Consider the following 21221-nt stretch of genomic DNA (forward strand, 5'->3'; position numbering starts at 1 on the left):
CTTTCCTTGCTTAATGGATTATAAATCACATTAGATTATAGGCCGCAGGGCTCAAATCATGAGAAAAAAGTTACGGCTTATTGTCTAAAATTTATGGTAAATGAAATCACACTTTTCTACACATTCATAACTATAAACATTAAACTCACTCTGCATTATCTTTATAATGAAATATATTATCAAACACTTGAATTGGCTCTCTTTTGACTGTGCAGGCTACTTAACTTGGATGATAGTAGTTCTGTAAAGTCGTTCTTAAAATTTGGATAAGAGTTGTGTTTCCAAAAAGAGAGAAAGAAAATTAATTTACTATGCACAGATGCTGGCTATATGTGTCATTGTGGGGCACACAGAGGGGGTGGTGAGAAGACTTGGTGCCAACACCTCCAGCTCATGGGATCAAAGACGGTGCAGCTGGCACATGCATGCATGTTTCTTTTTTTTTTTTTTTTTCCTCAGTGCACGAGCTTCCTGAGTACATTTGAGATGACAAAAGGTGCTGTTCATGCGTTTCCACTGGAAAAAAAAAACACATTATTTGAAAGTGGTAGTAATGTTGAGTGATTGTTTATTATTGGTGAGTCACGCAGATATTGTGCTAGGAATTATTGAGAAATGCTGTATATCAATAATGGGGCTACGATGACTTTACAGCCATCAAAGCTCTAATGTGATTGCTATAAATAAAAATGTCACGCTCGAGGGAGGCTTTGGGCACTATTAAATTGGATTAAAGTGTTCAGATTTGCCTCAGAATTTCTGGTGCACATTACAGGAAGTGGAATATACGTCATGAGGATCCTTGTTTAGGTTTGAGGTCATATACTGGTGGTAATCTCGCCAGAAACGTTGGCGTGTCAAGTGTTTCAGGAGGAGCCAAAATAGTTGACCAAATTACAAATGTTTGTATGCTTTGGAAGCCATTAAACAGCGAGGTTTATTCATATGAGGAAAGGATTTGATAAACTCAATATAGGGCTGGGCAATGTGGCCCAAAAATAAAATCTCAATTTTCTCCAATCATTCGACACAATTAATCAAAGAAATAAACCCATCAAACATTAATTAAAGATTTGTTTCATTTAAAAAAAATCTTGTAGAAGATATTCAAACAAAAGTATTGAATACTGATCTAAAAATAGATCTAGCGTAAACTTCATATTCATAGCTTGTGGAAAAAAATAAGAAGCTTGTACATAATTTGCTGAACTCATTCAATGCTAGGGACATATTTACACTTTTTTTTTTTTTAAAGATTCCAATCTTAGATATTAACTATCGATTTAATATATAAGTATTTGGAAATGAATGTCCTAAATGTACTTAAGTATCGATTTAATACTTAAATATCTGGGAATGAATGTCCTGACTGTTAAAAACCCTAAAATACGTCAAAGGCATAGTCCATTTATTTTGCCATTTTTAACAGTAAAAAAAAAAAAAAACCATAAAACGAAAAGTGGCTATCCCTTAAAATGCCAAATTTTTGTTGCTTGCACCAATTGTAAGAATGTTGTGTAAATCATCCATTCAGCATTCTTCCACTTTTGTAAGATCTGAACTTAGCTAATTTTCAGATCTTCCATATAAAAAAGGGAAATTATTCAAATTATTTCAATTCATTGCCCAGCTTTAACTCAATATTACTTCACTTGCTTTTTTTTTTTTTTTTTCTTCACAGTGGAGTCTCAAAGCGCTTCATGAATCAGTATGTGGCGCAAAAATACGACTCAAACATAAACAACATGCATGTTTTGCTACTCTGGAGGAAGTACATGGAGCAAAAATGAATGAAAAAAATGCAGCTGTTGTTGATGGGGGCAGGATAAAGATTTGGTGCTGCATGGTGCAGACTGACAGGAAGGAAATGGTTTCTATGGACTATTTATTGCGCTGGTATTTCTCAGTGGTACCAGAGGAGGTTTGATGCTTGTGTGTAATTGTGTTAGAGCCCTCCCACATGCTCTCCCCAGCGCATCTTCTGTCTCCTCTCCCAATCCGGGCAGTTTGTCTCCAGATAAGCGATATCCTCAGATTACCGCCGCGTATCCGTGCCCCGGCCGCACGGAGGGGAAAGGGATCCCAAGTGTGTCCCCATGAGGAGCAAGTTGTATTTTTAGCTGTCTAATCCTTTTATAGCTGGAGCGGAAGCTACCGCTGCTGCCTGCCTATGGTCCCATGTAATGGTCACGTGGCGGAGAAGAGCTTTGATGGAGGTTAAAGTTGAGGACAAAACTTTGGTGATTAAGACTTTTTGGAATGGTTGAGCAGAGTGGTTCGAAACCTTTTTTTCATTGATGTATTACCCGTGAAATATCTTTGCAGCCAAGTACGCCTTCACCAGTGCAAAGCATTTGGGAGTAGAAGTGTCTGATTTGTTCAACTTTAGACCCTTTCGAACTCCATTTGTACTGGTCCACAAAAAAAAAAAAACCTCAAAGTTTCCTCGTTTGGATCATAGAAGAAATTTGCTATCAAAAAGAAATTGCTTCATTATTAATAAATATTTTTCCACAAAAAAAAAGAAATAAAACTCTCAAAGTGTCCTCTTTTGGATCATAGAAGAAATTTGCTGTCAAAAAGAAATTGCTTAATCATTAATAAATCTTTTTCCACAAAAAAAATCAATATAAAGTGTCAGACCTGTTTTTTCAAAAAAAATTGAAAAAATACATTAAATTAAAACAAATAAAAATTTACCTTAATTTCAAAATAAAATATTCTTTAAAAATAATGCAAATAATCGAAATTCAAAGTTAAATACAACAGAACTGAACCTAGAAGGAGTTGAGATACCGCTTAAGGAATCACTTGGCCTACGATATTTGGTTTCATTTCTGTCGGAGTTCTTCCATGTACAAGCCCTAAAATCAAGTTATTTTCTCTTTAATTAACGGAATGAAATAAATTTGCTATGACACTTTCACTACTGATTTTTTTTTAAACAAAAAAAACAAACTTTAGGAATACTTGGAAAATTAATTAAAAAAATTCCCACTTCCATTGATTGGGTTTTATAATAATAATTTAATAATAATAATAATAATAATAATAATAATAATAACAATAAATAAGAACAATAATAATAATAATAATAATAATGATAATAATATAACATACCAGAGAAATAAATATTGTGTCCAAACGCCTACAATATGTAGCAATCTAGTCTACAGTAACACACATATATATGACATATTGTCAATATATTAGCGCAGTACTAGATTTTTAATTCCTGAGAAATTGTCCACCTCAATTTACCTTGTTGACAGTTGGTCCAGCACTGACTCGTTGTGTATGGAAACGTTATTTAATGCCACTAGACCTTCTAGACAAGTGTGAAATGAACTGCTAGGATGCCATTCCACGTTATTGCTACCATTCTTACAACCACTGCGATTTTTTTCAAAGCGGTCCACGAATGTAAGCACATTTCCATGGTTCCTTGACCTGAAGATTTAATCTAACAAAGTTTTAAAAAAAGCCAGCTGGTGATGACACACCAGCATGAGAACCGAGCTGTTGTAATCTTGGGCTGAGCCTTTGTTTTCGTCTTTGCTGTCACTTTTCCGATGTTTGTCTCTAAATAATATTCCTGCCATTCAAAAAAAATACAAATCAAACCCAAGAAAAACAGCGGATAGCCACTGTAACTGTTCCCAAGGCGCCAATCTCAGCACAAGACAGATGAACGGGATGAAAAAGAATGGCATTGTTTTCTTGTTTATGTTGAATTTTTTCAACTTGAGATACTGTGATGACATCATCAAAACTCCCCGCTGACCTTGACTTTCTACCTTTTGGATTGAAAACGCAGCCTTGCTCTGTTCAAATTTTGGAATGCTTCAAAAGCAAACATGCAAGATTATTGATGAGTGAAAACAAGTACTTGGCCCAATTTTAAGACGTTCACTCCCAGTTTTATTAGGTGCGTGTTGATAGGCTTAAAATATGCAATGCGAGATATGTGCCAGTAATTGCGGGGCTCATGAGTGAGGGAAAAAATGTTTCACTTTATCATTATCGTGAATGGGAATGGATTAATGAAACACACGAAAGGGAATAAAGCGATGTGAAATCAAACGCAATCTCTTTAGGACTCATGTTGTTTCAGAAATATTTTTCTTAATATTTTCCCTCCTGTTCTGATGTTTGCAAGGAATAGCAATTATGTAACTGGGTCACGTTGACCTGAGGAGTTTATCTTAGAAATGTGTATAATCCAACTTGATTTTTTTATGGTTTGACCAGTGACTTATGTTTCTTTCTTGAGAACGCGAAAAACTGTCTCTGGGTCAGTATGAAAACTCAGTTTTTGATTGGTAACTCACTCACTCACTCACTCACTCACTCACTCACTCACTCACTCAAATCAATAAAGGTAATACTCAATTCATACACATGCAATACGTTTCTTTCTCAGGAATAGTAATAACATCCCGGGTCAATTCGACCCGGGGTCATGCAAAATTATCGAAAACCTTCCGAAAGCTTTATTTTTCTGTATAATCTTGCAAACTGACAAATCTTTTGATTCCCCTTTTTTCCGCCTCAAAAAAATAGCAACAATGATCTTGGGTCATTTTGACCCAAGATTTACTTCTCCAAAAAGTTGCACAGTTAAAAAAAAAAACAAAACACATTGTAACATGGATTTGTCGATTATACATAAGCAAAGCAGAGGTACTGAAAAACTACTTTAAACATTTGCTTTAACTTTTAAATGGGTCAGTTTGACCCACAACATAAAAACAAGTATTAAATCTCAACAAAAGCTATTTAATTCCTCGATGCCCCCATCTGGGTGGTACTCCCCACATAATATAAATAGCGATTACGAAATAGCGACCTAGGAATATATATAAAAATATATGTTGGTTAGATAGAGCACATTTATTTACACCTTATCTAAATTCATAGCGGGTTTACAAAATGAATAACTACATTTTATTACGACTGGGGAAGTCAAACCCAAACGTTTTCTATACATGAATGTTCTATGCATCCCTACTAGTATATACAGAACATTCTGATAAATTCTGTATTTTTGGTATATGAACAAAGAAGCAAAATCCCCCAAGTTTTTATCTATCAGGTGATGGCAATTTTGCCATTGGCTGTTGCCTGAAAATGACATCAGTTGACCAATAACGACACACTTGTTTTCTGGGTTAGGTCATGTGATGTAAGATGAGCCATAATTGGTCCTTAAAGTTCAAAAGACTGCATTATTTATATTTAAATTCCACTAACACAATATTAGGAGAGCTGTGTGAAAACAATTGGGATTGACTTCCCCTTTAATCGGTGCAGTTTTGTGCAAAGTGACTTCTATTGAACATGAGGTTAGATATTTTAGGTTAATTCTGACACGACCACAGGCAGCGAACACAGCAACCACAACCACATCATTTCTGTTACTTATTCATCTTTTTTATACTTGCCCTCTCAAAAACGTTTTTCCCCTTGTGTTCGTTTTATTATTACATTAATGTTAGAATTATAACATTTGAAATGATTTATTAGGATCGTATATTTTCCTATCACAGAAATCACCTAACGGGGGTGTGTAGACTTTAGTGGCTATTTATCTTGCTACAATTTAGTATCAAGGCGCTCATCCAAGCCACTGATTAATAAATTAATAGACGAAAACGTGTGTCATAATACTTCAGACCGTGCCAATAAAATGTGCTTTATGCTCTTTTTCAAAGCGTTAGCTTAGCCAACTTTCTGCCTAAGCCAAATTGCTCAACCTCCTCTGAACTCTGCCAAAGATAATAACAACACATCTGCCAGCATGTTTGCAGTGAGAATGAGGAGTGGCTATGGTTTGGAGTAACACCTGCAGGTTACTGGAACGGCGCTGACACATAGCAAGTAAAAAATATTTACGCCCATGTTAAAACTTTTACACTTTACCACAATTAAACCCGGATTAAATCAGATCCCTTGTTGAGACCACCGTAAATGGCGTAAAATCCCGCACAAATATCGCAGTGAATTTTCTGCGGTGGAATATCCCTGAGGTAGTGCTGCACAAATTGGAATTGTGCCCAAAGTGTTTGGGAAAATATTCCTTTGATGCTGCGCATAGCTTGGGCGGACCCGTCGGTGTTATGCACAAGATCGAAACATGAATCGCAAGGGCATTTTAGGATTGTTCAACTTGTCGTTCGGATTCAAAACTGTGCGTAGCTTATGTAGCCAGTCCTGGAACTTTTCTGACACAACGTTTCATTCAACCCTTGTATGATGTTAGCGGGACATGTTTTCTGTTTTCATCAAAAGCCATGTTTGCAGTTCAAATAACTTGTAATAAGAATGAAGTAAACGTGTTGAGCATTTTAACAAAGAATGTAATGATTATGTTGTTTCGAAAACCAAAAACTCTTAGTGGGTCCAGCAGAACCACAAACATTGGCTGAGTAGCAAAAATGTTCACACCACACAATGGTTGTAGAATTGCAAGACAATGGCGCCTTGGGATGAATGACTTTACTTAAAGGGCTACTAAACCTGGGTTGCTGTTTTCAACTGTAAAAAGTTGAAAATTTGATGAACATGTGATGTCATTTGAACAAAGCAGACAAATGATGAACTTTTTACAGCTGAAAGTAGCTAAATAAGTTGAACACTAATGGTGCATCAACACATGTAGAGAGGAAATATAATACTCGTAGAAATAAAAACTATATCTGTGAAAAACAGAATAAAAAAAAAACGCTAGGATTTTTGTACTCAACATGAACTTCAGTCCATTTATAATCTCACCTGGATTTCATTTTCAAGAATCTCAATGCAGCGGTTATGCTGTGCTTCAATAGTCTTTATTGTTCAATAGCGCAGTGTTATCAATTCTGTTGTCATTCTGTGTGTTCTCAAAGTGAGCAGTCACTCAAGTGCCAAATCAAAGGTGATGAAGACAAGAAGAGAATAACAAATGGTTCTAATAAAAGGCAGGCTCATAGTTTCACAACAGTAGAGGACTTCAGTCATAAATCGAAAGGGAAAACCCTTTCTCTTCATCATCAAAACCAAAATAATCTGACTGGTGGAAATATTATATACAGTAGACATCTTCCTAAAATGTAAAATATTAAATTATTATTACATACATACATAATTCAATTAATATTACAGAACATGTGTTATCAGAAATGCTGAGGAGAAAAAAACCATGTGAATAGCATAAAATAAACATTATATATATATATATATATATATATATATATATATATATATATATATATAAACTGCTGTGAAATTGAAGGCACTTCCTTGGCAAAACGTTCTTCCATCGCGATGGGACCTGGAGAGGAAAAAGTTAAATCGATTCAAGCATTTCAGTTTAGGCAAAGCCATCATACATTTCGTCATTGTTTTCCTGAGCAAGGAGGGTCATTACTGGTCATTTTTTGCTAATCTTAAATGATGACTAAACTATACGTCACTTAAAAGTGCTCTTTAAGTATGACATAGGTTTGACAGATATCTATAGAAAAATGTGGATGTCTCAACCCCGTTGATTTTCCACTCAATATCACATAAAAGAAATCTAAAAAAAATATATATAAAAAGCAAAGCAGATGAACACTTTAGCAGCAATCACTCACCAATGGCTCTTACAGTAATTACATCCTCTAAAAGCACTTAATTGAGTCACGACAGATTCACAGCTAGACTGCTGTGAATGTAACCTGCCGTTATCATACATTGCTTAAAAAATAGCCAAGTTCTGACTGATTTTTCTTGTTCCTCTAGTGTAAAATATGAGTTCACAGTGAGGTAGCGTTAGCTCTAAAACATAGGTGACAAACTCATACTATACTATTCTATACTATAGCTATCTAACACACTGTCTTCCTAGCTAGCTACTTAGCTAGCTAGCTACTATAGCTATCTAACGCGCTGTCTGCCTAGCCAGCTACTTAGCTAGCTAGTTAGGAAGACAGCTATCAAAGTCTCTCGCTATCTACTTATCTAGTCATTTATTTAAGTATGTAGCATTCTATATATCTAGCTATTTATCTAAATATGTAGCTATCTAAGTACAGTAGCTAAGTCTGGCCTGCCAGCATTGCAAACTATCAAGTTATAGTTGTATTTATTTCTATTAAATTATATTTTTCCCACTGCATTATAAGGTTGCACAAGGTTAGTGATAGACTACGAGAGATTTTGACTTGTGTACAGAGTGGGGTTACATTTCCACAACAGGAAGATTTACTCACACGCTTATCATAAATCACGGACAATGCTACCAAAGAAAGTTGTTAGACAAATCAATGATATTTCATTATTATAATAATCAGATTGTCTATGATGTGAGCTAATAACAGTTAATACGTATTTTTTATTTATCATTATATTCATAAAAAAAATACAAGTTCCCACAAAATTCAATATACTTGTGGGATAGTTTCACCTCAGTGGCCTCAGATAATATGACATGTTTGGCTCTGCTGAACTTTTGACCACATTAAAATTAATCAAACTTTCTGGGTTGGTGAAAAGTTAAAGCTGTCTATTCTTTTGTTTTCTTGTGTTTCCTACACCGTAAAATATATTAGTCTTCCTGTCTGCAGCCAAGGCTACAGAACACATTAGAATTGTATTTCTTTTTTGTCTTGTTATAAAATAGGAATTTAGTGCTGAATCACTGGTTAACAACATCACCCAGCACCCAGTTGGAAATCATTTTAAAAATCCTTTTAGTGTGTGCTAGTCTGATACATTAATGGATGAATTTTGGTAATATTTACATGGTGTAAAAGACTTGACAATTAAAGATAAGTCTTCTGAGAAGTCTTTCTGATTCCATTTCAGAATCCAAACACTCATGCAAATGTGGAATATAGGAAGGAAGGGGTAAGGAATTACCAAGTTGAACGTGGATCTGATCGCAGACAGGAATTTACATTGAAATCCTATTTAGTATGAGGTTTATTCTGTATATTTGCCATGTTTAAATCGGTTGTGTTTATGTAGGTTCTGATGACATTTTCTTTCCCTTGGACATTGATATCTTTCCATCCCGCGTGGTTTTTGGCTCAGCGATTCAACATTCAATGAATGTTTAGATGGCAGCACGGTCGTCTAGTTTTAAAATGTCTCCCTGACAGACCTCGGGTCTTTGGTTTGAATCCCCGCCTTCGTATCTCTCCGATTTGTGCTCGTTGCGAAATCATGCATTTTCGGTTTATTGAAGACCAAATGGCTTATTGGATTAAATGTGAACGGTTGTTTTGTCTATATCTTCTGGAGATGCAGCCTTTTCACGTGCGTCCATTGTTGTGTCCATTTTGTCTCAGCAAGACAGCAGAAACGAATGTCCACTACAGTGGACAAAAATAAATGGATTGGCAACTAATTCGAGGTATATCCTGTCTCTGGTATAGAAATGGGATGGATGGAAGGACAATTATTTAAGCCTTTGGCAGAAGTCCCCAATCCCGAGGACTCATATTTCATATTTTTTTAAGATTGTTTTGGAATTTGTACTGGGCTGAAAATATGTCTGGTATTCCTGGAAACAAAAAGTTGTGATTGGGAGTGGAGCCAGGCTATTCAGGGCCACACAAAAAAAAAAAAAAAAAATCGCGCTTTGTTTTGGTAAAAACATGTCAACTTTTCTTTATCCGAAGAGATGTATCAATCATTATGCTAAAGAATGCAGTTTTTGAGTGGGTACTCATGTACTTACTTTGGAACAAATATGACCACATTTTGACAGCAAAATCCACAAAAGTTCAGAAATATCTCATAGATCAGAGGTTCTGAACGTTTTCCAATGATATACCTAATTGACTCATTAAACTGGAACTGCATTTGATTCTGCGGCTCTTGAAGAGAGGCTGTCCTAATAAAATAAAGGCATATAAAGTTTTGCAAGGATAATACAATTTAGCTAAAAGTTGCTTCGTGTTCCAATTATTTTGCTCTCTATTTGAAAAGAAGCATGTGCTGTTCCTGTCACGGCATTAAAAAGCAAGTACTTTTACCCGCCCCGTTGTCTCTCTCCCAAGAGGTTACAAATGCAGGAATGCCATTAGTAGTACTTGAACACTTGACCGTTTTCTTATAATAGTTACTTAAGAACATCGAGCCTTTTGTTAAAATGTTACTTACATATATCTATGATTGAGCGCAGAGTGGACTCATTGCTAATCGCGTCAGCAATCTGGCACATCTTTTATAATCTGAAAAACAGAAAGACAAAAAACATTAGTAAAAAGCACATTTAAAGCTGACATTTATAAACCAAGTAATCACAAAGATTTCCATAATTAATCACGATTAATCGCATTTGTCAGATATTTACTATTATCTCCTCTCTCTAGCTAGCTAGCTATCACTCTAACTAGCAAGAAAACTACCTAGCTATAGTGGCTGAATTTTTATTTTCCTTTCCTATCTATCTATCTATCTATCTATCTATCTATCTATCTATCTATCTATCTATCTATCTATCTATCTATCTATCTATCTATCTATCTATCTATCTATCTATCTATCTATCTATCTATCTATCTATCTATCTATCTATCTATCTATCTATCTATCTATCTATCTATCTATCTATCTATCTATCTATCTATCTATCTATCTATCTATCTATCTATCTATCTATCTATCTATCTATCTATCTATCTATCTATCTATCTATCTATCGTATATACAGTGCATTTATATGGTTTGATAGGTCTGCTACTATCTTATATCGATGGCTTTATTTCTTGAAAGCTTCTTTACATGAAAAATTTCCACAAATGTTCACCAAGTGAGCCCATGTTTACACGGCATACCTCAAAACCGCCAAACACTTTAAAAATGACGCAAAATGCCTTCCCCTTTCCTAGCAAAAGACGTGATCAGTAAATAGCAGTGAAATCAGTATGAACTTTTTCCACAAAAACCTAAATACATTGATTGTGATGTAACAATGGCCTGCAGCAAAGCTTCTAAGGACATAATATTTTGCACTATATGATATTTTGTACGTCTTCCTCATATGTATAGTCTTTTCACTCAATCTACTCTGTAATAAGCTCAGAATGGAAGTCTTATCATTTATTAGTGGTTCATTATTACTGCCCTTATTTCTCTATTCCTATTTTTTTCGTTTATCTGTTTTATTGCCTACCTTATTATTTGCTCGATTATGGAATGTAGTCTTCTCGGGAAAGTGAACAGAATAAGAGTTTCATTGTGCGGTATTGCTATACGTATGTCAATAAAACTCTTGAATTTTGATATGACCACTGCACATATGTTTGTTTTATAAATTCAACCTTCCACTTTTGCCTTGTCTTACACCCTAAATGGCCTTTAACAGAGTTAAAGTTTTAGTCACAGACTTTTTCCAAATGTTTTATGCTTCTCTTTCATAGAAATTAGGGTCAAACACACAAAAGTGTGTAATTTATCATACCCGAATGGCCGCTGAGCACCTCTAAATCTCCGCTCCTAGAATCGCTAATGATAGGTCCAAAACAAGAAACTCTTGTTTAAATAACAAAGCTCTACAGTTGAATGTTCATATGATGATGCGCTGATACCTACGTTTAAATCTATCATGTTCTATTTATTTCAAAATATGACACTTTTGAGCACAAATATTCCCTCATTTTTATGACCAGGGACAATTTGTTCAAAAAAGTACCCTGAGGCTTTTATTCAATGAGACCTTGACTTGACCTCCATCCTGCAACATGTTTCTATAATTTGCTATCTCTTAGAGTTCCAAAAACTTTATCTTGATGTTTTGTGAAGAAAAAAACCCCATCAGCAATGACTTTCAGATGTTATTGCCTTCTTTTTTTCAAATGTAACCATTCAGACAAAAAATGAAACTTTCCGCAAACTACAATTTTGACATCAAAAGTTCCCAATAGGACTTGATCGGCCAATTATGGCTCTTCAAACTCGGGTCAAAAATAATCAGCCAAATGGCTGATATTTTCCCATCATTTTACATATTTACCTTTATGTACTCAGTCTTTAAAAAAAAATACACATTTCTCATTCAAATGACTGAAAGACTAAAACATGTTTTCCTTTTTTCACTGCAAGCCAGTTGAAATAAATGTTGACGTCTATAGCCGTCAATGGCAGTGAATGAGTTAACCAACATCCTATTTTAGGTATGTTGTGCAAAAAAGTGAATGGAATACATACATGCGGGTCTTGAGCAATCTCTTGTGTTGTGATAAAGTCTGTCAAAATGTGTTCTGCATTCCGATGAGAACTTGACTGGTCCTGCTTAAAAGAAAAGGTCTCATCAGCCAAAATGTATCAAGTACTGTATCAAGGCTGCTCAATTTCTTATGAATACAAATATTAACAGCTCACGATCAAGCCTACAGTGAGAGTTTGTTTTTTTTTTCAGAGAAAAAAAAAATGGCACTGTGAACAGGTCAACGGTTCTTATAGATTTACCGAATCGACATTTGCAATCGAAATTTCGTTTAAGCTTACGGATTTTCACACCGCTAATGAAGTCTACCCTGGTCCTGAGACAAATAATCAGCTTAACCCCGTGTCGCTGTTCACTTAAATCTCTCAGCTTCAGACCATGTGCTGTTTCTCTACATTGCTCCCTTATAAGCCTCAAACACAGCAGCTCAACTTTTCTTCCTTAATCATTTTCCAAGTTGGCTAAGAGCAATGCAAATTATTTTGTAAATGCTCCAGGCTATTCTAGCATGAGAAAAGCGCCATTTATGCGCTGCTTGTACTTGCTTGAACCAAACAAAAAGCAAGTTTTCCTACCTGTGAAGTGTTGAATGAACTTGTGTTTCATATTTAGATCTCGAGGAAAAATTTCTGGAAAGGAAAACGAACATTTGTTAGTTTCACTTTTTGTCATGTATTCGTGAGTGATGTCATTACGCTGTCTCCCTATTCCCCCTTCTGCTTAGTGTGGAGGTTGCCTCACATACTAATCACATGCAGCCCTAACATACAAAAAAAAGATGAGGGAAAAAAAAAGGCTTTCAGTTGCAGCCGGCTCCGGAGATTCACTTAAAAAAAACAATTCTAAGAACCTGAGCGTTTGCGACTCAACGACACTTTACAATGTAGGGCAATGAAACCCAGTGACCCATGTTGCCAAGAAAATAATATAATAAGTGTAAACAAGCTTTCCGTTTGGGCTTCAGGGCAGTTCTGATCACACCCTTTAATCCAAACATGTGACATGACCATGACGAAAACAATCTGCGCAATTATAAAATAAAATTACCGCGGGCAAGCTCAATTTCTGTTGTAAGCATTTAAATTATCGGCATTATGGACGATGACTGGTTAGCACATTTGCCTCGTAGTCCGTTTCAAATCTGATCTCTGGGCTTCCTGTGTTGAGTCTGCATGTTCTTTCTTTTTGATTGTGGTTTTTCAATGGCTACTCAGATTTCTTTCGTGCGTTATTATGAAGGAGGGAGGGGTAGTCAAAAACCCACCTGATATGTAAACCGCATGTATAAATCAATTGGAACACGAAACACTTATTTAAGTTGTTTTATAGCAACTCCTTTTCAAAATATTGTATTCTTCATTTTGTTGATATAATGGCACTTTGTCATTAGTGACAATTTTATAGCGGACAGGCTACAAATAAAGCGAATAGTGTTACATGAGTTATGATGTTGTTATAGTTTTTTTTCCCATCCAAAAATGCTTTGTACTGTTTCGGAGTACAGTACTCGCCTAAAAAAAAAAAAAAAAAAAAAAAAAAATCACAAGGTTTGGCAGCCCCAAACTGGGCTAGAAACGTCCATGGTGCCACCCAAGCCATATGTTGTCCCATCAGTCATATTGATCATGTCAGGGCCGCATAAGGAGGATCTTACATTGCAAAGGTGCAACTGGGTGTTGACTTGAACTCCCAAGACGTGTTATAAGTCTTTACAGTGGCCTTTTCGGAGTAATCCACAACATTTCCAGTCGCCTTTGACCGCTCACTGACCCGGTCACTAACATTAATCAGAGAAGGTGCGGCTACTGACCTTGCTTGCTTTGAAATTTTGGGATTAATACAGAGAGCTAAAAATGAAGAAAACAGAATAATGCTTGGGTTTCTCCATGATCTGGTGAGCTGATCAAAGCAAATTAGAAAATGGATAAAAAAAAAAGTTCCAAACTAATCTGTCGTTGAGTTGTTAAATTCTGTTGTGAAATATTATAGGGTCAATTGCCCTGTAGAACTGAATTTTGCGATACTAAGAGTCGATACTGCAACCTCCTGTTTAAGCGGGTCTCTTGTAACACATAGTGCATGCTAACAGGCTAAAGAGCTTACTGCAAGGGAATTTAATGCTCATCAGAATAAATCTGTGCAAGTAGGCATGTGGCCTAACATACATGAGCCCCAACCTCAGGAACATGCTGTACGGAGAGTGTGCCATTAAAATATGGCCACCACAGTCAAATATTTTCATCTGTCTGTAAACTTGATCCAGACTTATTGAAATGAGAAAACAGTTACTTGTCCGGGATGACGGTCAACATCTGATATGCTGGGATTTCGAAACAGTTTTTAACCATAAGATTACATCACTTAAAATCATGATCATAAAACTGTGAATTAAGTGTGACTGCAATGTTGTAAACCGAATTGCAACATCCTTCAGTGATATACAGGCAAAAATATAAAATGAAAATACTGTGCCGTAGTTAGCCACTGTCAAAGTCTATTCTGCAATTCTTGCACAGTATAAAACCGAAAAAAAAGGGATTCGTGTTACAGATGGTTTTTGTGTGTTTAACTTATTGTGACAAGTGGAAAAAAACTTAAGTCCTCAAAGATAATCTTTTGTTTGGACTCTGGGACAAGGATTATTATACCCAGGAAAACTGCTTCAGAAGACATGCAAATACCGAATTACAGGACAAAAAAACAAACAAATCTGGGCTATTCTGTCTCAAACGTCACCCAAAAGTTAATCATTTGAATCTTTGGCTGAAATATGCCTATGAGCCTTGCTCATATGTGTGCTCTGACTGGCTGCTATTAAGTGCACAAAGCCAGTTTCCTTGCGATGGATGGATGGAAAATGAGAGATGATGAATTGATGGATGATGGGTGGATGATTAATGATAAATGGATAGAAAATGAGAGATGATGGATAGATGAAGGGATGTAAAATGAGAGATGATGGATGGATGGATCGATGATGGCTGGATGGAAAATGAGGATGGATGATGGATGATGAATTGATGGATGATGGGTGGATGATTAATGATAAATGGATAGAAAATGAGAGATGATGGATAGATGAAGGGATGAAAAATGAGAGATGATAGATGGATGGAAAATGAGGATGGATGATGGGTGTTGGGTGGATGACGGATGATAAATGGATGGATGATCGATAATGAGAGATGATGGATGCATGAATGGGTGGGTGGAAAATAAGAGATGGAAAATGAGAGATGATAGATGGATGGAAAATGAGGATGGATGATGGGTGTTGGGTGGATGACGGATGATAAATGGATGGATGATCAATAATGAGAGATGATGGATGCATGAATGGGTGGGTGGAAAATAAGAGATGAAGAATGGATGAAGGGATGGATGTAAAATGAGAGATGATGGGTGATAGGTAGGTGATGGATGATAAATGGATGGAAAATGAGATGATGGATGGCTGGATGGAAAATGAGAGCTGATGGATGGATGGAAAATGAGAGATGATAGATTGTTGGTAGATGGGTCGATGATGAATGGAAAATGAGAGATGATGGATTGATGGATGATAAGTGGATGATGGATGGATGGAAAATGAGAGATGATGGATGGATAGAAGAATGCATGGAAGGATGAAAGTCGATGGATAGATGGATGGAAAAAAAACCTTTCCATTTGGACAAGGATGTGAGACCTTTTAAACACGGCAACGATGAAGACTTGAAACTTTAGTTCCTTACAGTAGATTACTTTCTATCAAGGCAGCGCACCATCATCTAATCACATTACTGTTAGATTTCTCCTAGCTCTCTCATTGTGTTCAAAACATCTATCATTGCGTGACCACCGCGCTTTGCTAGCGTCACACGGATCATTTGCTAATATGCTTTATTTTGTATCCTCAAAAGATAAATTCCATCCAGTCAGTGGTCTGAGAAAGGTACTTTTCCAATTGCACGGGCTGATGTGAGACTTTGAGCCGTATGCCTGAGCAACGCCTCTCCAACACCAGCAGACTCACCGGCATGTTGGCGAGAACCTCACCAGCAAACAACGTGCATCATTTCCTTTGAATTAAGTGCACATACTTTACCAATGAGGATTTACCAGCATCTCTCAGGCAATATTCGTTTAAATTTGTTTCATATGAGGACTGAGGACATCATAAGTAGCTTTTGGTGATTGTATGATGGAGAATTGTTATTTGTGACATCATGGTGACCAGCTGAGAACTGTGAGCTTTTGAGGCAGAAATGTGCGTGACAGCAGCTAATCAGTGTCCAGCTATTCCTTCTTTACTTTGGTTTGTAAGTAGAAGAAGTAAACAATGACTAAGCAAGCAGCTAAAGAGTTAGCATTATCTTTTGACGGGTGATTTTTCCGTGCCAATTTTAGAGTTATGATTGATTCATTAATTGATTATTCTGCCATTTTTGTTGATTATTTAATGAACAATGCCCAAATACACACTTTTTTCGTGATATGCTTGTCTAGAACATCAGAAAATCGGCAGAAATGTTGACCATTTTTTCCAAAGTAAAAACAGATTTCCAAAGTAAAATCAGATTTTTGTTTTATTTCAACACAATGATCGGTGTGCTTTAAATGGATGCATTAACATATCTGAGAATATTTCCAGTTGAGAAACTGACAATTTCCGCATTTGATCAATTTTAGGCCTCAAAATTGATGATTGATTCGTTTTTGATTAATTGTTGCATCCCCAGTCAATTGAATTCCTTTGTTGATAAGATTTTGAAGTACCTCTAGTTAGCTTAGTTTTCAGTTCACATGTTTTTAACCCACGTGCAGTTTTTTTTACCATTTTTGGTCAATTTCTTTCTCGTCATTCTGGCAGTATTTTAGCCAAGGGATGACACACTCTTGGTAGTGTGATAAATAAGTGGTCGTGTCATATTTAACTTTGAGATGCTGTCACCATTAGGGTGAAATTTCAGCTCCCCTCTCCCTCTTCTCTCAATGTTTTCCCTTTGGTGTGAAATGCTTTTGATTTTAAGATCAAACGATTAGACAAAATAATGCACAAGGATTAAAGTGGCCATTTAAAATCTTATTAAATGATCACATTTTTGTAATGATTAATATTTTTTTAATGAAAAATTCTACATCTGCACCTATGTAGGGAAAGTTTGGATGATACTCTTTAACAAAGCAAGCTCCAAAGGGGAGGAATTTGGTGTGGAATACATTTGCGTTGACCGCATATAACAGGCTAGGTGTAAGACAAGTCCTCATCTGGACAAATACATTTCGGGAAAAAAGAAACCCAAAGTTCCTCTAGGGCTAAAACTCCGCAGCCACAGGGAGTAGTGGCTGGCCTCCATAGTGTACTCCACCTCACCCCCAAAGAGTGACACAGACCAAATCAAGTGATATATATGTGTTTCGTTGTCACAAAATCAGGTTTATGTCTCCAACAAGGAAAATTGGGATATTCGTATATTCTAATTCTACCCTTAATTCCCTTGAAAACTACAGATAACACGTGGTGGTAGCGCAAAAAATATGACAAAGTTTAAACAGTTTTAATGATGCCAAGTAGAACTCTCTTGTTTTGAAGAAAAACACATTTCATTCATATTTTAAATGTCCAAAGGAATCAGTGCCTTAGGAAAAATATATTGACTCGAAATTCTCAGTAAGTGTTGACTGACCATTGGAAAGTAAATATGAATAGCAGGTGAGAACATTATCTGATAATTTAACACTTTAAAATTCATGGAGGTTGGACATGTAGTTGGGCAAAAAAGATTCTTTAGCCAAAACCCTAAGCAACTTTTCCATGAAGCTTACAATTAATTCCTGAGGTATTGCTGTGTTTTCGTCTTATGTCAAATTGACTGAATAGGAAATTTGATAGAAGATTTTAGTGTCAATTAAAAGATTATTTTTCATTTTGTGTTCCCTAGATGTCCCAAAAAAGTGTTATTATGGATATTATACCTAAAATGCTTTTGACTACATCAGATATCATTACTATTCAATATGTATGAGTCACTTTAAATATGCACTGCTTGCATTATCAATCAATCAATCAATCAATCAAATTTTATTAGGACAGGGAGACAGACTTTCTACTGATTGATTCATATACCACAGTTCATATTTGATTCGAAACAAGCATAACATTGAAATTAATCTCAAAATTTGCACACGGTGTATGTGCTTTTTTTTTTTTGGTCTCCTATTCGATTCAGAATCTAGTTTTGATTTGAAACGTTTTTTGATCAAAAATTATTTGACTCAAATTTAATTACTGAGAGATTAAGCTTCACTCCACTGATGTCATCACACAATTCCATCAGCAAGACAACCGCAAAATGTCTTCTTTTTTTTTTTAATTACATTTATTTAATTTGAAACAAAAGCAGCATGTGGACCACAACTGCTACTCTTTAAATCTAAACGAGGTAAACAAGCATCCTGATTCTTATGTGAATTGATTAGTTGGCACATCCCTAACCTATATATATATATATATATATATATATATATATATATATATATATATATATATATATATATATATATATATAAACTTTCTTATCAGACCTTTTTGTTATTGAAAATAATCCAGCGAGAACACAGCAACAGTCACCATTCATGCTTTCAGATTCCATAATGAATCAGTGAATGAGTCATTCACGCAACGTTTGGCACAGTGACGCGTCTCCTTGATGAATTTATGCTTTCAATCTTCAGTCCCTCTCCATCCGTCACTAAAGCACAGCTGGAATGAGGCTGAAATTTTCCACTCAACCCAGTGGAAATTTTGTCATTATCGCAAATAAAAACATCTGTTTGCCTTCAAGTGCAACAGATCTATTCTTAACTCATTTCATTTGGTACTTAAGATCATTTGGCTCATTGTGGGCAATCGTACTGTATGTACCCTATGAACAAATGAGACGTTATAGTCAATTAAATAAATCAATAATAATAAAGCCAGACTAATTCGGGCTCCTCTAACTTAGATGGGCATTTCCCATGCCGACACTGACAGCTGTCTTCCATACTAAAATGACGGATTATGCTTTGATCATCACATGCTAAAAATAAATCTTATCAGCTTACCTATGAGTTTACTGTTATCCAGCCTGGGAACATACAAAGGCTTTTCCCGGGAGGACAACCTGAGGTCTTGAAGGGACGTGAGGAGTCCCCCACTGCAGCGCCTGGGAATATGTTTGTCCCATTGCTGGCTGTCTCTGATCACCTGTATGATTAAATCCAACAGGGTTCTCCTCTCCTTCTGCTTGACCTCCTTGTTGTCCAAGCACTGGCCCGAGGTGATGAGCAGAAGGAGGAAAGTCAGGAGTATGTTGCATTTCCTCTCCACCTGCATGACTTGGGTCCAAAAACAAACAAAAACAAGCCAATAGTGCATCTCAAAAGCAAACGAATTTGCATGATCAAATCCAGAAAAAAATGTGGGGAAAGTGCGTGGAGTGCAACTACACACTTACTAGAGTTTATTGGACGCAGTTGATTTCCTCAAATGGTTTCAGTCCTGGTGCTGGTTCTGGTCGCGAAGTGATCTTCTTGTTCAGCACCGTCTTCGGAGCAACATTCTTCCGGCTGTATTTATATGTGGAGTAGCGGGCTTCTTGGGGGTAATACAATCGATTTCGTGTGGGTGGCAAAGCAAGGTTGACATCTTTGGTGCCGTTTCATCCCCCGGCGTTCGCTCACTTTAGCACGCTGCGCCCCTCCTTTGCGCACATCACAACTTCAACAACTCGTGCACAAGTTTTTTTTTAAAGGCATCCCCCGTGCGCGACCACTCGACAGAACAACTCCAATCTATTTTACCTCAATAAAAACGACAAATAATAGCCTTCGAAAACTTGTTCGTTTATCATCACCCTATGGAAGAAAGTTGCGAACTGAGAGCAATACGCGTGTGCTTCACTGACCTGTCAACGTGTAGGATGTTTGTGTACCCGCGTCTGCTTGTCTTATGACCGCCTTAGTAGTTTTTTTTTCCCCCCCTGACGGCAAAGCAGCTGCGTGTTTGTGATTTATCGTTTTCAAGAAATGTAATCGTAAGCCTTAAAAAGAGTCATGCGACCCACTGGAAAAAAAATAATGATGCGTTCGTGCTCCGATTTGCAGTACATGCAAACAAATGGTGAAAGAATCCTCTTTTTATTAACTTTTTTTTTCCTATTCACCTGCGGAAAGTTGCTGACTCACTTGTTGCTTGCTTGCCTTACAATAGCGCTGTAAAATGTAATCATCATCATAAATGTGACCACGAAAGAGCAACTGTTCCATGTGGCAACGGATAACAAAAAGTGGAAATTTTTAATTACAAGAATTCCGTAATTAAAGAAAAGGCTTTTTCTTTCTTTTTTTTTTTTTCTTTTTCCCCCCCAATTGCTTCTGCGTATATTCTGGGGATTCACAGCAAGGAACCATGATGAAATCTTTTGGAAAATCTCCTTAGGAAATAAAAACAGATTCTTGGAAAACATACAAATAATATAAAATATTACTTTAATTTCAAGTGTTTGGCTAAAGGAGGGTCTAGAAATGGCTGGTACTAAAAATTGAGTTCTGAAATACTTGATTACTTCGGTATTTAATTAGCTGAAGTAATCAAGTACTTCAGGTGATAAATTCTAAGTTAATTAATTACTTAGGTTATGAGTACAAGATATTTAAGTAGTAACGTCATCGATTACATTAGACACTTAAGGTATGTGGTAACAATTACTGTAGGTAGTAATCTTAACCTTAGTGCCTAAAAGCAACTACTTTCGGTACTAAAGTAATTGATTCGTTGATTGATTAATAACCTTAACCCATTTTTAGACCCACCTTCAGCCAAACACTTCAATTAAAAAAACAAAGGGTGACAAATTGAATGTCTGGGTTCTTGGAAAATTAAAAAAAAAAAGTCAAAATATGTCTTTTGAAATGAACGAGGTAATTGCCATATTGTGGCGAGGCGAAGAAACCACACGTTGCTGTGCTAGTGGAGATATTTACTCTTCGCATGCCA

The 21221-nt window shown here is 36.2% G+C and overlaps 1 protein-coding gene across 2 annotated transcripts; it reads right to left on the reverse strand.

The window, feature by feature from the left end:
- Positions 1 to 6814: 6814 nt before the first annotated feature.
- On the reverse strand, positions 6815 to 20270 carry alkal1 (ALK and LTK ligand 1). Of its 2 annotated transcripts, none has more exons than XM_088425944.1 (6): positions 19681 to 20270; positions 19289 to 19561; positions 12775 to 12828; positions 12181 to 12261; positions 10132 to 10202; positions 6815 to 7312 (listed from the first exon to the last, which is right to left on the reverse strand). In XM_088425944.1, the coding sequence occupies exons 2-5, from the start codon at positions 19557 to 19559 to the stop codon at positions 10138 to 10140; spliced, it is 471 nt and encodes a 156-aa protein (XP_088282070.1). In that variant the 5' UTR covers positions 19560 to 19561; positions 19681 to 20270; the 3' UTR covers positions 6815 to 7312; positions 10132 to 10137. The 2 variants fall into 2 exon arrangements, with proteins under 2 accessions (XP_088282070.1, XP_088282069.1); XM_088425943.1 differs by having other exon boundaries at positions 12181 to 12264.
- Positions 20271 to 21221: the final 951 nt, after the last annotated feature.

Source organism: Hippichthys cyanospilos, chromosome 10 (genome assembly GCF_059441005.1).
Source record: "Hippichthys cyanospilos isolate Australia breed blue-spotted pipefish chromosome 10, RoL_Hcya_1.0, whole genome shotgun sequence".
In the NCBI taxonomy this organism is placed as follows: domain Eukaryota; kingdom Metazoa; phylum Chordata; class Actinopteri; order Syngnathiformes; family Syngnathidae; genus Hippichthys; species Hippichthys cyanospilos.